We start from the raw sequence: 15,765 nt of genomic DNA, 5'->3' as shown, positions 1-15,765 counted from the left end.
GCGAGCTGGAAATTGCACAGAACGTTCAAGTTTGCGCTCAGCAGACCTGAAATTTGCTTGGTGCCACATTTTTCTTTAGAGGGAACATTGGTAGTAGGTGCCAGGCTGTGAAGGCTTCTGAGGGGAGGATGGCTCATAATAATGCCTGGAATGGAGCAACTGCAATGGCATCAATCCATTTGTTTGACATTTTTGATACCATTCTGCTCCAGCCATTACCACGAGCCTATCCTCCCAATTAAGGTGTCACCAACCTCCTATGGTGCCAGGTGCACGGTTTGTGTCAAGAACTGCAACACTGCTAGGTTTTTCATGCTCAACGGTTTCCCATGTGTTCAAGAATGGTCCACCACCCAAAGGACATCCAGCTAACTTGACAAAACTATGGGAAGCATTGGAATCAACATGTGCCAGCATCCCTGTGGAAATGCTTTGACACCTTGTAGAGTCCATGCCTCGACAAATTGAGGCTGTTCTGAAGGGGGGGGGGGGGGGGGGGTGCGCAACTCAATATTAGGAAGGTGTTCTTAATATTTGGTATACTGTCTTCTGTATCATGCTTAATCTGAGCAGTAAGTTTGCCATTCTACTGTATTCTTATATCAGAAGATCTGTGTGGTCACACGTTTATTTTGGTCACCACGGCCTGTGGTCTTTTGCCTTGTCATAATGTATAAGGTAATGGAGATATATAATGCATTTGGAAAGTATTCAGACCCCTTGACCTTTTTGTTTTTTCAAAACTTTTTTGTCACACAATACCCCATAATGACAAAGCAAAAACAGGTTAATAGTTTTTTCTGCAAATTTTATAAACTGAAATATCACAATTACATAAGTATTCAGACCCTTTACTCAGTACTTTGTTGAAGCACCTTTGGCAGAGATTGCAGCCTCGAGTCTTCTTGGGTATGACACTACAAGCTTGACACAGCTCTATTTGGGGTGTTTCTCCCATTCCTCTCTGCAGATCTTCTCAAACTTTGTGTGGTTTGTTGGAGCGTCACTACACAGCTATTTTCAGGTCTCTCCAGAGATGTTCGATCGGGTTCTAGTCTGGGCTCTGGCTGGGCCACTCAAGGACATTCAGAGACTGAAAAACATCCCCACAGCATAATGCTGCCACCACTATGCTTCACCATAGGGATGGTGGCAGGTTTCCTTCAGACATGACGCTTGGCATTCAGGCCAACGAGTTCAATCTTGATTTCATCAGACCAGAGAATCTTGTGTCTCGTGGTCTGAGAGTATTTAGGTGCCTTTTGGCAAAATCCAAGCGGGCTATCATGTGCCTTTTACTGAGGAATGTCTTCCATCTGGCCAGTCTACCATAAAGGCCTGATTGGTGTAGTGCTGCAGAGATGTGGAAGGTTCTCCCATCTCCACAGAGGAACTCTAGAACTCTGTCAGAGTGACCTTCTCCCCTGGTTGCTCAGTTTGGCTGGGTGGCCAGCTCTAGGAAGTCTTGGTGATTCCAAACTTCTTCCATTTAAGAATGATGGAGGTCACTGTGTTCTTGGGGACCTTCAATGCTGCAGACATTTTTTTGGTACTCTTCCCCTTTTTTGTGCCTCACTACAATCCTGTCTCGGCGCTCTACGGACAATTCCTTCAACCTCATAGCTTGGTTTTTGCTCTGACATGCACTGTAAACTGTGGGACCTTATATAGACGGTGTGTGCCTTTCCAAATCTTGTCAAATCAATTGACTTTACCACAGGTGGACTCCAAGTTGTTGAAACATCTCAAGGATGATCAATGGAAACAGGATGAACCTGAGCTCAGTTTCAAGTCTCATAGCAAAGGGTCTGAGTACTTATGTAAATAGGGTATTTTCTGTTTTATATTTGCAAAAAATTCTAATAACCTGTTTTTGCTTTATTGTTATGGGGTATTGTGTGTAGATTGAGGATTTTTTTATTGAATCCATTTTAGAATATGGTTTAGTGAAACAATGTGGAAAGTCGAGCGGTCTGGATACATTCCGAATGCACTGTAATTAGCTTGCCCGTATTCTGTTGGCCGGATGTACCGCTGTTTCATGTTCAACTTTTAGTTCCAGGACCAGGGTCGCATTAATTAAGTCATGCAATGGGAAGCATTTTAAAATGAGCGTTTGTTATTGTACAAGTAGTCCCTCCCTGTTTAGGTCAGTTTTTTTTCCATTTGATTCCTAATGACTAGGGCCCTAGCTCTTTGAACTGAGCAGAGTCATGAGCTTATTCATTAGGGGACACTGTAGCAAAGCCTTTTTGCAATTGGAAAAAATTAAAATGTGGGTTTCGTATTGGACAAGCTTCAGGCAGTCCCTCCTTGTTGGTCACTCTTTCTTTCGTTTGGTGCCTAATGAATGCGGGCCTGGGCTCTCGGGAACTTAAGGTTACTCATGTGTTAGCTAGAGTAATGAGTAGTATGTATCCTGTTTTGTTGTGTAGCACTTGATTTGAAATCCTATTGGACCCTATTGTCTCTAGTTTAGATGGGACTGGGAGCTGAGGAATAGGACATATGCACAACCACAGCCAGACAGTTGGAACTGAATGATCAACAGCTATGGCAGCAAAAGAAAATACCCGGCTGACTCACTGTAGTTGGACTGTCAGCTTTGTCTAAACCAGAGGGACTGTGCCTTGCATCTTAGTAGGGTAGATGAATGTGTACGTCTGTGTATTCCAGTGAAGACTTGTTTATGATGAATGTGATTATGACAGGCTAGTGCATGAAGATGCCAGGGGCCTGTTCAGGAGGTTGCAGAATGTTCAGACGGAAATAGACAATGACAGGATTGTTCTACGCAATCTATCTAATCATTGTAAGCTCTATGCTATCTGCATTGCAACGTTCTGAATGTTCTACATCACTGAATACACCCCTACTGTTTGAGTCAGAGGCTGAGCTTAGCTCTATGGATGTGTTTAAAATCTGGAGCCAGATGAGGATATGAATATCACAGAAGAAGAGCGATACAAAAGTTAATGTGCTAGAAGTAATGTGTGGAAACACCCCAGGCTTTTGCTAGGTGACTAAGCTATTTGTAAATCTTGTTCAGTTGTAAGTCAAGCGCATGGAACTGCATTGGATACAATAATCTGCTGGTTATTTCTTTAGCAATGCAGACGAGCAGAGAACACACACACTAAGGATGAAACCGACCACAAGGATAAGCTCCAGTCAACACAATAAGAGGATGCCTCACACTGGGCTTCCTTCACCATATCGGGTGGAACTTTACACATTGTCACAGTTTTGTTTTTGTCTCAGACTGGCATCAGCTATCCTGGTCTTAGCCTGGTGCCAGATCTGTTTGTGCTGTCATGCCAAATCCTATGTTCATTGGTGTGTCAATGACCACCATAGGAGTTAGCAAGAAAGCACAAACAGATCTGGGACCAGGCTAGCATAAACTGAAATGTGATGATATAATATATACTTGTTTCACATGATGCAGCTAGGTCACATAAAAGTTAGAAGTGAAGAATAGAGGCACATTCTCTGCCGAGAGCCAACAGAATCATGTTGAGTTTCTAGTTTCTCAAAGCTTCGGTGAGAATGTAGTAACACTGACATGTTATATCACGCTGCGTTGGTGTGTTAGTTCAGTGTGGATGGACAGTATGTTGTGTGAAGTTCACCAGTCTTCTGGACAATTCTCTAAAGATATTGTAGTTTTATTGTAGCTATAAAACATTAAGCAAAATAATTGCTGTTGCAGGCTGGTTGACTATACAATGACAATGACATATTGACTATAAAATCCAGGCATGCAGTGTGGAGACAAGGCGGTTAGATGTCAATCTATCAGCATTTAGGACTAATCAGCCACACACAGAAGCCAAGAGAATTTCCTGTGGCCCCACCAAGCCCTTTACAGAATTCACTGTTTCCATTTCAACTAGACCAGGGCCTATATTCACTAAGGGCAATTCCATGGAAACAGAATGATGAGATTTTTCACTTTAAAATGTGTGTCAAACAAAAAACAATGATTGCAAACTTAAACAAACCATACGACTCTATGGACAAGGACTACTTTTAACAATTTCACCTGAAAAGTTCACATTGTTTTACTTGAACAGTGCAGATGCAAATGAAATTTTGTAAAATATTAATTGGAAATTGTAAAGTCGACCTTGTGCATAGAATTGTATGGTTTGTTTGACTTTGCCATACTTGGTTTATGTTTGGCACATATTATAAAGTAAAATATGTGTTTCAGCATCATTCTGTTGCCGTGGAATTGCCCCTAAGAATCTCAGTATTAGCGTGGATATTAGTTTAGTTTTTTAGATAATAACAATGTTACATGGATAGGTGTCAACCTGATACAAGATCACTACACATACTTTGAAAAGCTTTTTGAATACTGGCCCTGTTATCATTGTAAAACATACAGTAAACACTAACCATCACAATCAGCGATTATATCTACACACTAATGAAATCTGGCAATGCTCTGAATTCAACATCCAATGAGGATGATCACATACAATGCCTGCTGATCTGATTTCTTCCTTCTTACATGCTATGTTGGTAGTCTGGTTCTAGACTAGGTTGAAGATGACTAGGTTAGGACAAGCTAATCATTGCATTATGAAGCTTGTGAAAATAAACAAACGCATGGGACCAGCGCCGTTGCTAACTAGCATCGCTAGTTAGCAATTATTCCACATTTATGCAAAGAGTTATATGATATTGTAATCCTCTTGTCTTCAACCTGTGTTCGAGACATCATCAACAACCCTGTCTGCCATGGAGTACCACTGTCTATTCTGGGAGATGAAGGTGTATGGGATCATAGGAAACTGCAGAACATGCCTGCCATGGAGCTCTGTCATGGAGTTTAATTAATAGTAGGAAAGATGTGTATGTTCTCTCCCATATGATCTGCATCAATGGTGTGTATATGATGTTGGGATGTTTTCTCCCCAGGCTTGTTGATGACAGGTGTGTGGTGCAGCCCGATGCAGGAGACCTTGCCAATCCACCCAAAAAGTTCAGAGGTGAGTGGGAGGAGTCTGACCAGCTGCACAATCACATAGGTCACCAAGTGATAGTTAAATTGACATGCTGCCAAAACACTTGTACTTCACATTTCTTTCCCCCTTACGAGTTCTGACTTTGCTGATAGTGACTTTATTGAGGAAAATGTACTTACTAGGACGGAGCTATATGATTGCCTCACCTAGCTGTTGTAAGATTAATACACTAACTGTAAGTCGCTCTGCATAGGATTGTCTGCTAAATTACTAATATAAAAAACATGTATGTTTGATTCATGTATGTATCCCTCTCACTCTCTAACCCTCCCTGTTTCTATTTCTTTATATCTTTATATGTTTTTTCCTCCATTTCTTTCTTCCTCTCCAAATCTTGTGTGTCTCTCCAGACTGCCTGTTCAAGGTGTGTCCGATGAACAGGTACTCAGCTCAGAAGCAATTCTGGAAGGCCAAACAGGGCAAACAAGGCAACAACAACACAGAAGAAGACCTATTCAAGAAGTTACAGGTATAAACTGTCTGCAAGTCTTCTTCATTCACAGTCCTGGGCAAGGCAACCACAGGGTGTGCAGGATTTTGATCCATCCTGGCACTAACACAACCGATTCACCGAATCAAGGGCTTAATCATTACTAGTATTAGTGCTGGGTTGGAACAACAGTCTGCACGCCCTGTAGGTCCCCAGGACCTGGACTGAAGAGCACTGCTTTAAAGGGCCAATGAGCAATTGAAACAATATCAAGGCGTTCTTCCAGACACTGTTTGGGTAAAAAGCTGAGGGATGGGGCTGGAGATGTGTAACCACTCTCAAATTCATAGACCGAGCTATGGATGCAAGGACTGATCCTACATTATATCAAAATGATCATTTTAACAATGTTTTGAGGCTGTACAGTGCTTGTTTACATTGTACAACAAACATATATTTTGGGTTCTGATTGGGTACGTCAGTTAAACTATAGCATTGAGGCATTTATAAGTTAAGATTCAATGGGTACACCCAAAAATGGATGTAGAAACTGCTGATTGCACCCTTTTTTTTAAAGTCAACCAAGATCAGTTTGAGCAAGCCGAGGCACACAATCACTTATCTTGATCACATAACTAGTCATTTGAAATGCAAGGTGTTTAGATCAGTGACTGCACAATATGTCTGCAATGTAATCAGTCCCAAACATGTTTTTGTTCATGTCCCAGCATGCAGCAGAACTGGAACAGAAGCAGAATGAGACGGAGAATAAGAAGCTGCTGGGAGAGGTGGTAAAGTACAGTAACGTCATCCAGGTAAAAGCCAACGACAGACAACTCCCTCTTATCTGAGGCTATATCTCTGTTTGCGTTGTGCCAGGAACCTTGTGTTTGTTTTCACTTGGTCACCAAGGCTGCCTTTCTGTTTGTAGTCTGGCCTCTAGTGGCTCACATTGCCATTGAGGCAATTTGTCAGCCTAAATGATGAATGGCACAGAGCAATTTAAGCTTGTTTGTGGCCTCTGTGGTTTAAACAGCCGTATTAAAATAAGTGTTTTGGTCAGGTCCAGTCTTTTGCTGTTAAAAGATAAAGCTTTTTTCATGCTTTAATCTGTGTGCTTCTTTCATGCTAAAGCCAATATTTAAATTACCTGTCTTGAAATGGGAAACTTTTTGAATGATTTTGAATTGGTGAAATGAAATGATGAACTTGCCCTACATCTTACTTTAATAAAAAAACTGTTTCCTAGCAATAAAGAAATGTGATTGGTTAAGATCGGAGTTAGGTGTTGGGGTTGGATTCGAACCATGGACCTTGTGTAAGATGTGTCCTTGTGAATCGGCCCCCTTTATTTTCCCCTCAGCTTCTGCATATAAAGAGTAACAAGTACTTGACGGTGAACAAGCGTCTGCCAGCGCTGCTGGAGAAGAACGCCATGCGTGTGTCTCTGGACCCAGCTGGCAATGAGGGCTCCTGGTTCTACATCCAGCCCTTCTGGAAACTCCGCAGCGAGGGGGATAACGTAGGTACCCCTTTTTAGTGCTGATCTTGGTTCAAGGCCCCCCTATCTATATAATCCTATTAATTATTATCTGAAAGGCAAAACTGATCCTAGATCAGCACTTTTACTGAGCTGCTTTATGAGAAGGGGCCCTGACCTGACTCGCTACAGTGCCAGTGCTTTGAATGTACCCTGTAAATAGGGCCAGGAGTTTTTCCCGAACATGTGACCCGGCGATGAAAACTCTTAGCCCTATTTATCATAGATATGTTATGGTAAACCAAACCTCATGATGAACCTCAGTATTGTTCATAATTATTTAAAGTTTTTAGGGGCTGTCTTAGTATTGAACATTTCCTATTATATTTAGATTGGTATTATGTTGAAGTAATGTCTAATCCTTCTGAAATAACTTGATTGGTTTTCTCCTTTCCTTTTGCTTTAGCATCCTATGGTGGAAGGTATTCTTCTTGTTTGTAGTGCATGGTGTGTGTGTTAGGCCATGATACTTGCTGTGAAAGCATGTTAGCACTAGCCTTGCATGTAGTCATTGAGCATTGAAAAACTTAAGTACGTGAGTGCATTTCCACTAGTCTTCTATAATTAGCCATTTTTTTCCCCTTAAAGGGCCATTACATCACTTTTCCACCTCATATCCATAATCTCCGGTACCAAACCAGTGTCTACATATGTGAAAACGGCACTTTTCTATGATCTGTGGTTAAAAAGATGTTTTCACAGAGTGATTTTTCTAAACCTGCAATGGGTTTCTAGCCCAAGGGAGGGGATTTTCTTGTTCCCCACGTCACCGGGAATATCATAGTGTCTTAACTTTTGTCATGTAGAACTTTTGAATTTTTTTCTACAAAACATAGAAATGTGCAGTTTTCCATGACACTCTTATTGTGCTGGAGATAATGAAAATTAGGTTGAAAAGTGGTGGAGTTGCCCTTTAACTGTTATTGACTAACATATCTGGAAGTTTTAGATTACAGCAATGCTATAGATACTTTTAGTCATGTAGTGTATCAATCTATGTGGACACCTGCTCGTAGAACCATCTCATTCCAAATTCATGGGCGTTAATATGGAGTTGGTCCCCCCTTTTCTGCTATAGCAGCCTCCACTCTTCTAGGAAGGCTTTCCACTAGTTGTTGGAACATTGCTGCAGGGACTTGCTTCCATTCAGCCACAAGAGCATTAGTGAGGTCAGGCACGGATGTTGGGTGATTAGGCCTGGCGGCATTCCAATTCATCCCAATGAATAGGGGTTGAGAGGAACAGGAAAAGTTGGACGAACAGAATCATCTAGAATGTCATTGTATGCTTTAATGTTAAGATCACTGGAACTAATGGGCCTAGTCCGAATCATGAAAAACAGCCCCAGGGCCTCTATGATGGCGCAACTGCCTCGCAGCGCTAGCTGTGCCACCAGAGACTCTGGGTTCGCGCCCAGGCTCTGTCGAAGCCGGTCGTGACCGGGAAGTCCGTGGGGCGTCGCACAATTGGCCAAGCGTCGTCCGCGTTAGGGAGGGTTTGGCCAGTAGGGATATCCTTGTCTCATCGCGCACTAGGGACTCCTGTGGCGGGCCGGGCGCAGTGCACGCTAACCAGGCCGCCAGGTGCACGGTGTTTCCTCCGACACATTGGTGCGGCTGGCTTCGAGTTGGATGCGCGCTGTGTTAAGAAGCAATGCGGTAGGGTTGTGTTTCGGAGGACGCATGGCTTTCGACCTTCGTCTCTCCCAAGCCCGTACGGGAGTTGTAGCGATGAGACAAGATAGTTACTAGCAGTTGGATACCACGACATTGTGGGTAAAAAAAAAGAAAAACAGCCCCGGACCATTATTCTCCCTCCACCAAACTTGACAGTTGACGCTATGCATTTGGGCAGGTAGCGTTCTCCTGGCATCCTCCAAACATTGATTTGTCTGGCAGATGGTGAAACATGATTCATCGCTCCAGACAATGCGTTTCCACTGCTCCAGAGTCCAATGGCAGCAAGCTTTACACCACTCCAGCTGTTGCGCATGGTGATCTTAAGCTTGTGTGCGGATGCTCGGCCATGGAAACCCATTTTATTAAGCTCCAGAGTAGCAGTTATTATGCTGACGTTGCTTCAAGAGGCGGTTTGGAACTCGGTAGTGAGTGTTGCAACCAAGGGCAGGCCATTTTTATGCGCTGTGTGCTTCATCACTGGGTGGTCCCGTTCTGTAAGATTGTGTGGCTGAGCTTTTAGGCCGAGCCGTTGTTGCTCCTAGACGTTTCCACTTCACAACAACAGCACTTACATTTGACCGGGGCAGCTCTAGCAGGGCAGAAATGTGATGAACTGACTTGTTTGAGCTCTTCAATAAGACCATTCTACTGCCAATGTTTGTCTATTGAGATTGCATGGCTGTGCTAAATTTGTATACAGCTGTCAGCAACGGGTGTGGTTGAAATAGCCGAATCCACAAATTTGAAGGGGTGTCAACATACTTTTGCATGTAAAGTGTAGATAGATTCTACGTCATTATTGGAAAGGGTGCCTTTAAGTAAAATTCTTCTCCTGTCCATTTTTGTCAATTTACATTCTGTTTATTGAGATATGTGTTTTGAATGTAGAGTACAGTTTGAATGGAGATGTTTGAGACTTTGGTGCACACAGGACAGTACACTGCATTCAGCGTTTCACACTACCACACACATGGCTGTATGAGTGAATGAATGTCTATACACTATAAACCCTCGACATGCTTCACTTCCTTAATTTGACCATGGTTTGTGATCATCAACTATTGAAAATGATACACAGAATAAGCCCACTCACTCTATTTGCATTGTTCTGGGGAATGCTTATCTCTTAGATGGATAGTTGCCCTTTGCATGGGACAAGTTGTGACTGTGGACCTTTGCTGTTTGAAGTGTCTCATACCTCTGTCCCATTGTCCTGTGATAGGTCCCATAGGCATCTGCCTCATTTGTATTTATTTTCTACTCTCACTCTACTCTACTTGTAATCATGTGTGTGCTAGTGCCTGACCTGCTGTGGTTGGTCCCTAGGTGGTGGTGGGAGACAAAGTGGTCCTGATGCCCGTGAACGCAGGGCAGCCTCTCCACGCCAGCAACATTGAGCTGCTAGACAACCCTGGCTGCAAGGAGGTAAGATCCATGAAACAATTTGATTGGAGCTACAGTATAGCACTTGCGATATAAAAATGGAAAACCGCATGGAAAACCAGTGCAGGAGGATGATGGCCATGTTGTCTGTCCCAGCCTGCTATCTTCAACAATTCCTGCATTTGTATTTTTAATTATTAATATTTTTATCCCTTCCTCCCCAATTTCGTGGTATCCAATTGATAGTTAGTCTTGTCTCATCGCTGCAACTCCCGTGCGGACTTGGAAGAGGCGAAGGTCGCGAGCCGTGCATCCTCCGAAACCCAACCAAGCCACACTGCTTCTTGACACAATGCCCACTTAACCCAGAAGCCAGCCGCACCAATGTGTCGGAGGAACTACCGAACACCTGGCGACCGTGTCAGCGTGCACTGCGCCTGGCCCACCATAGGAGTTGCTAGTGCGCGATGGGACAAGGACATCCCTGCCGGCCAAATCATTGTCGCATTTTTGAAGACTCCCAAAGAGCTGCTGGTCAGCACGTTTGTCTTTTTAAGCGCATGAGATGCGAGTGGCAGTGGTTCGAATCCAGGCATGTTTTTGTTTAGGCATGTCTTTATTTTCTATCCTTATCCTGACCCTTACCTTACCTACTTGCTAGTATGCCTGAACCTACTGTAAACTTACCCTAACCACTCGCTAGCATGCCATAGCCTAACTTTATCCTAACCTTTAACCATAATGACTTGCTAACGCACCCATATCATAACATGCGTTTGGAAACCTACCAGGTTGCAGAAGGTATTCAGATCCTTAAGAATCTTGTCTAGTGGTAGTGCGACAGACTTCAGTCCATACATACCCCCTGGCGATGGGGTTACAAATGCCACCTCTGACCTGTCTTTCTCTATCGGTCTCCCTCTCTACCTTTCGACTATCGCTGTCCATAAAAATAGTCCCTTCATGGTCGCAGAACTGACATTGTTGCAGGAATGGTTAACCATCTTAGGCTCTGAAAAGACGTGTATAATTCAGGTATAGTCATGACAGTCTGTTGGTCTTCTCTGCTCCTCTACTTGGTTTTTCTGTAGGTGAACGCTGTGAACTGCAACACCAGCTGGAAGGTCACTCTGTTCATGAAGTTCAGTGACTACAGAGAGGACGTCCTCAAAGGAGTCAGTGTTTTTATCTTACCTCTTCTACATGCTGTCCACCTAATGTCCTTCAGTGCAGACAGAGGGTTGTATGGAAATGTTGTTGATGGGGGGGCTCTCCGTCTCAGGTGAAATAATTAATGCTGTCACATCCACATTTTAAAGTACAATTTGTTTTAATGCTTCACAAATAGTTATTATGGCATCATGATTATAATAATACAATTATATGCATTTATGCTCAGTTGATAACTCAAATCAAGTGTTACTTTAAAGTATTTATTTTGTTTCTTAGCCCAAACAGCTAAACCATGTTGTCGTCTCTCAGGGTGATGTGGTACGTCTGTTCCACGCTGAACAAGAGAAGTTCTTGACATGTGACGAATACAGGAATCAGCAGCACATCTTCCTCAGGACCACCCTGAGACAGTCTGCCACCTCTGCCACCAGCTCCAAAGCACTCTGGGAAATAGAGGTACCTACTGCACTATTTGCCTACTGCAATGGTTCCGTCCCAGTTCTCCCAGTGTTCACCCGTGCACTCCTCCCCACACATGTATTGGTGTGGGTTAGATTCCACCATATTTCTTACACCAGTCCTTTGCCTTTAATTTGAACAAAGTCAAGTGAACAAGTGTATACTTACAACTGAGAATTGGGACAGAGCTAGAAGTACTTTCTCTGCTCAGATTTTAGCTCATAATTTTGTAGAACTAGTGGAAAAACCTGTTTTGATTAGGAAATTCCCCAGAGGGAGATTAAACAAGTGTCTTCCTCGTAAACAAATACATTACCTCATACTATGATGTTATTAATGGAGCTGAGTGATGTTGAGAACTCTTTCTTCGTTGATCAGTGTGTTTTTAAATGTTTTTCTCTGTCAGGTTGTGCACTACGACCCCTGCAGAGGGGGTGCCGGCCAATGGAACAGCCTGTTTCGCTTCAAACACCTGGCCACTGGAAACTACCTGGCTGCAGAGGTAGGCTGTTACCTTCTCCCCTCTTCTCTCTCTTTGACTGTGTGTCAAACGGTTGTCGTGGTTATCGGTTGTCTTGTCATTGTGTTTTGACTCTGCTTCTCAATTTGAATACCGTTCATTTAAATACTCTATCCATGAATGACTCATCTTGTACAGTAATACAGGATGTTGTTCACTTTCATAGCTTTTTTTATTTCCAAAAACCCACAATATAATACATTCCATGTAAGATAATACCTATCTTATCACATGATGGAACATTTTTTACTAAAATGTGCAATTACCAATGCTACCAACTCATGTTTGAGTGTTTTCTGACTTGACTGATTGCCAATGTGTGGGTGTTTTCCACTCCGGTTAACATCCTGTCACCGTTGGTTAATCCCTACTTTACATAAAACTGAGAGAAATGCCAACAGACCACAATGCAGCTTTCTGTGTAGACTACTGTCTCTGTACTGTCTCTGTTGTCTCTTATGTCAGTCCTCTCTCTGTGGTCAGGCTGTAAGGGTGCTGGTCTAGAATCAGGTCTTCCCTGTCCACATAATCCTATTAATTATGATCTAAAAGTAAACACTGATCCTATATCAGCTCTGAGATTCTTTGAATACTGTGTGCTTTAGCTAACCCTACTGATTACTCATGTATGGCATGAAAACTGTAGTCCTAGGAGTTGGGATTTGGCTAGGCCTCTAGCTACAGACTGTTTCTGTGCATTATACATCTACGATCAGGCTTGTAGTGAGCAGATGTTGATGTTCCAGACGTGCTGCAGATGGCAGTGTTCCCATTTTTATGGCCTAGTGATGGGTGTTCTGAGTCTTTATGGTGAACCGGATAGTTTGGCTACGTTCACCTAAAATGAGCCGTTCATTTGGTTCCTAAACGGCTCATTGTTCAGTAGTGCTTAGAAAAAAACGGACAAATTTCACATTTCCTACCATTATGTCAGAATGTGAAATGTGAGTTCAAATACATTTTACCTGATGAAATTAGATTACTGTGAAATCACTGCAAAATTGAGCATGAACCTATTGTTCCTGCAGTGAAAAATGACCATTTTCAGATAATGTTTTCATCACTTATCTATAATCGTTGAGCTCAAAATCAGGATGCCAATCAAGGAGCGAAATGAACAGCTCTTTCACAGATGCGATTCGGTTCCCTAAGTTCATAAAAAAGATCTGTTCAAAAAGAGCAAGCGACCCATCACCATTATGGCCCTCTCTCTCTAATCTCCTTCATTGTGCTGTACAGGTGCAGCACTGCAAGGAGAATTTCCCGAAGGAGATAATAAAGTGAATCAAATCTGTCAACTTAATCACAATCAACAAACGGTTCATCTAGAATAGTTTCTCAGACAATATTGGGAAGAGTGTGGGGTCTGAATAGTTGGCTGTGAGGAAAATGTTACCGTTGATGAAGAAAGTGACTGACTGAGTGACTTTCTTGTCTTTCTATAGATTAACCCTGATTTCCGGGATGAAAGTGTGGCATCTAAAGCAGAGGTGAATCAGGTTAGTGAAACACTGGTTTTAGTCTGGACCTCATACCATGTGGTTGAAATCAGTGGAAATATCTATGAGTATTCTGTTGTGTGTGGTGTTTAACAATGCATGACCACGGTCTCTTAGATGAGATTTTACTAACAGTACTGCGTAAAGGGTAGATCAAAAGCTTAGGGAACTGTGCATCCTCTGTGTTTCTGCTAAGAGAGCAACTTTGTGGGTGTGTTTCTATGCATTCATAGAGGGAGTGTACCTGTCAAACCCCGGGCCTCCTGCTGGGCCCTCTGTTCTCTCACACCACCACGCTCAAACTCCTATTATGCAATACCTTTTCCTCTCTTACACTCACTAGCAAGAACAGACTCATCCGCTCACATGCAAACTCTTTCTTCCCTTCTTTCCTCTCTCTCTTTTTATCTTTCTCTCTCTCTCACATGCACGCGCACACATACTCACAACATACACAACCAGGGGTTGGAACCAAAATTATTTTCCAATCGTTTCGTTCTGAACAGAACCCCCGTTTTTTTGTTCCGTTCTACAGTTCCGAGCAGAAAAAAAAGTATTGGTTTATATCATTCCTTTTTTAACCTTTTTTTTTTTTGCTCATTAAATGACTTCACCAATCAGTGTGGATAGAGCAGGCAAGCTAGTTGTTTACAGGTGTGATAGGCTACACTTGTCTGTCCATGGCACAAGATGCTACTGAAATGTTGCAGGTGGTGAGAGAGCCAGAGAGGGTTGAAGAGGAGGCTTGAAGCGCTGGCCATCTAGTTATGATATGCATTATATAATTATGTCCACAGAATTATACCTAGGAGGAGTGGCTTCTATGGAGGAACTTTTACATTTCCTTTGAGCTAGCTATTTTTGTAGTTAATAAGTGAAACTTGATAACTAGGCCTATAGTATCCTTATCTAGCATTGAAGAAATGTATCTGTTCTTCTCTATCCAATTAAAAATATTCTCCCTATCTTCTGAAATAGGCTTGTAACGTCGGTACAGTAGCCTATGATTCGAAGGGGGGAAGGGGCAGGTTGCCTAAACATGCGCTCACACACTGGCAAAGATCTTTAACTTGCAGGCAGACACTGGAATATGTTTCTGAGTGACAGTGAGGACTTTGCATAAGCGCTTTGTTGTATTTTTTGTGGGACTAGAAAATAATGCCTGGAACGTTATTAACCGATACCCACGCTTTTAAAATAACTGGCCTGTTCTGGTATAGTATGGATCACTTTAATTCCAGGTTCCATTTCGGTTCCTTAAATGTTATTTTCCGTTTTTCTGTTCTTTTCCAACCGCTGGACACAATGTAGACAATGTACAAACTCTATTTCAATACAGACTTTCCTCCTCTTGCTGACCTTCTGCATTGGTATTCTGCCTCCGCTCACACAAGAACACCAACTCGTCTCAGACACTCAGTGGGCCCCTTATATAACGTCTGAGTGTGGGGGTGCTCTTTGAGAGAGCGAGATAGAGGAGGGGAGACAGACGTGCTGTCTGCTCTGCTGTTATGTACTGCTGGATGGTGTGAGTCACCCAGAGGAGAGGAGGTGATAAGGCACAGGGGTGGCTCAGAGGAGCTCTTTCCCATTGACATGCATAGAGCACAGCGGTTAACCCTCCCAGGACTGGCCTGTTATCTGTCTGCAGCATCCACACAGTGCAATCCAAACCTCATCCACTATCTCATTGTAATAACAACAATTTATTAGATCTTTTTTTTTTTAACAGCGCTTTGAATCTGTGGCACAGGTTTATTGATATTAGCATTGAGAATGCTTTAGGTGCAAGAACTTTGGTATCCATCTTTGTGTGTCTGCTGTCTGTCTGCAGACGGAGACAGATACAGCGTACTCCAAGAGGAAGCGTCAGGCTGCAGAGAAGATAGCCTGCACCCTGGTGTCTGTGCCCCATGGCAACGACATCGCTTCTCTGTTTGAGCTGGACGCCACCACGCTGCAGATGGCTGACTGTCTGGTGCCCAGGTCAGACAATGGCCCCTAAAACACATTTAAAAATATCTGAAACACTGTATACATTTAAAG

General features: G+C 42.9%; 1 protein-coding gene across 2 annotated transcripts in view; it reads left to right on the top strand.

The window, feature by feature from the left end:
- The window catches only part of LOC110497694 (inositol 1,4,5-trisphosphate-gated calcium channel ITPR2), a 165,865-nt gene that overhangs the window by 15,794 nt on the left and 134,306 nt on the right, over window positions 1-15,765 (top strand). For both annotated transcript variants that reach the window (XM_036956603.2, XM_036956593.2), the window contains exons 2-11: window positions 4,930-5,000; window positions 5,387-5,505; window positions 6,195-6,281; window positions 6,830-6,988; window positions 10,012-10,110; window positions 11,160-11,243; window positions 11,551-11,697; window positions 12,107-12,202; window positions 13,666-13,719; window positions 15,554-15,705. In XM_036956603.2, coding sequence (XP_036812498.2) covers window positions 4,930-5,000; window positions 5,387-5,505; window positions 6,195-6,281; window positions 6,830-6,988; window positions 10,012-10,110; window positions 11,160-11,243; window positions 11,551-11,697; window positions 12,107-12,202; window positions 13,666-13,719; window positions 15,554-15,705 — 1,068 coding nt within the window. The remainder of the gene's footprint in view (window positions 1-4,929; window positions 5,001-5,386; window positions 5,506-6,194; window positions 6,282-6,829; window positions 6,989-10,011; window positions 10,111-11,159; window positions 11,244-11,550; window positions 11,698-12,106; window positions 12,203-13,665; window positions 13,720-15,553; window positions 15,706-15,765) is intronic.

Source organism: Oncorhynchus mykiss, chromosome 2 (genome assembly GCF_057628025.1).
Source record: "Oncorhynchus mykiss isolate SJ-2025 chromosome 2, ASM5762802v1, whole genome shotgun sequence".
In the NCBI taxonomy this organism is placed as follows: Eukaryota; Metazoa; Chordata; class Actinopteri; order Salmoniformes; family Salmonidae; genus Oncorhynchus; species Oncorhynchus mykiss.
The sequence above is the reverse complement of the archived record's forward strand: the minus strand, read 5'-3'. Positions and strand labels throughout refer to the sequence as shown.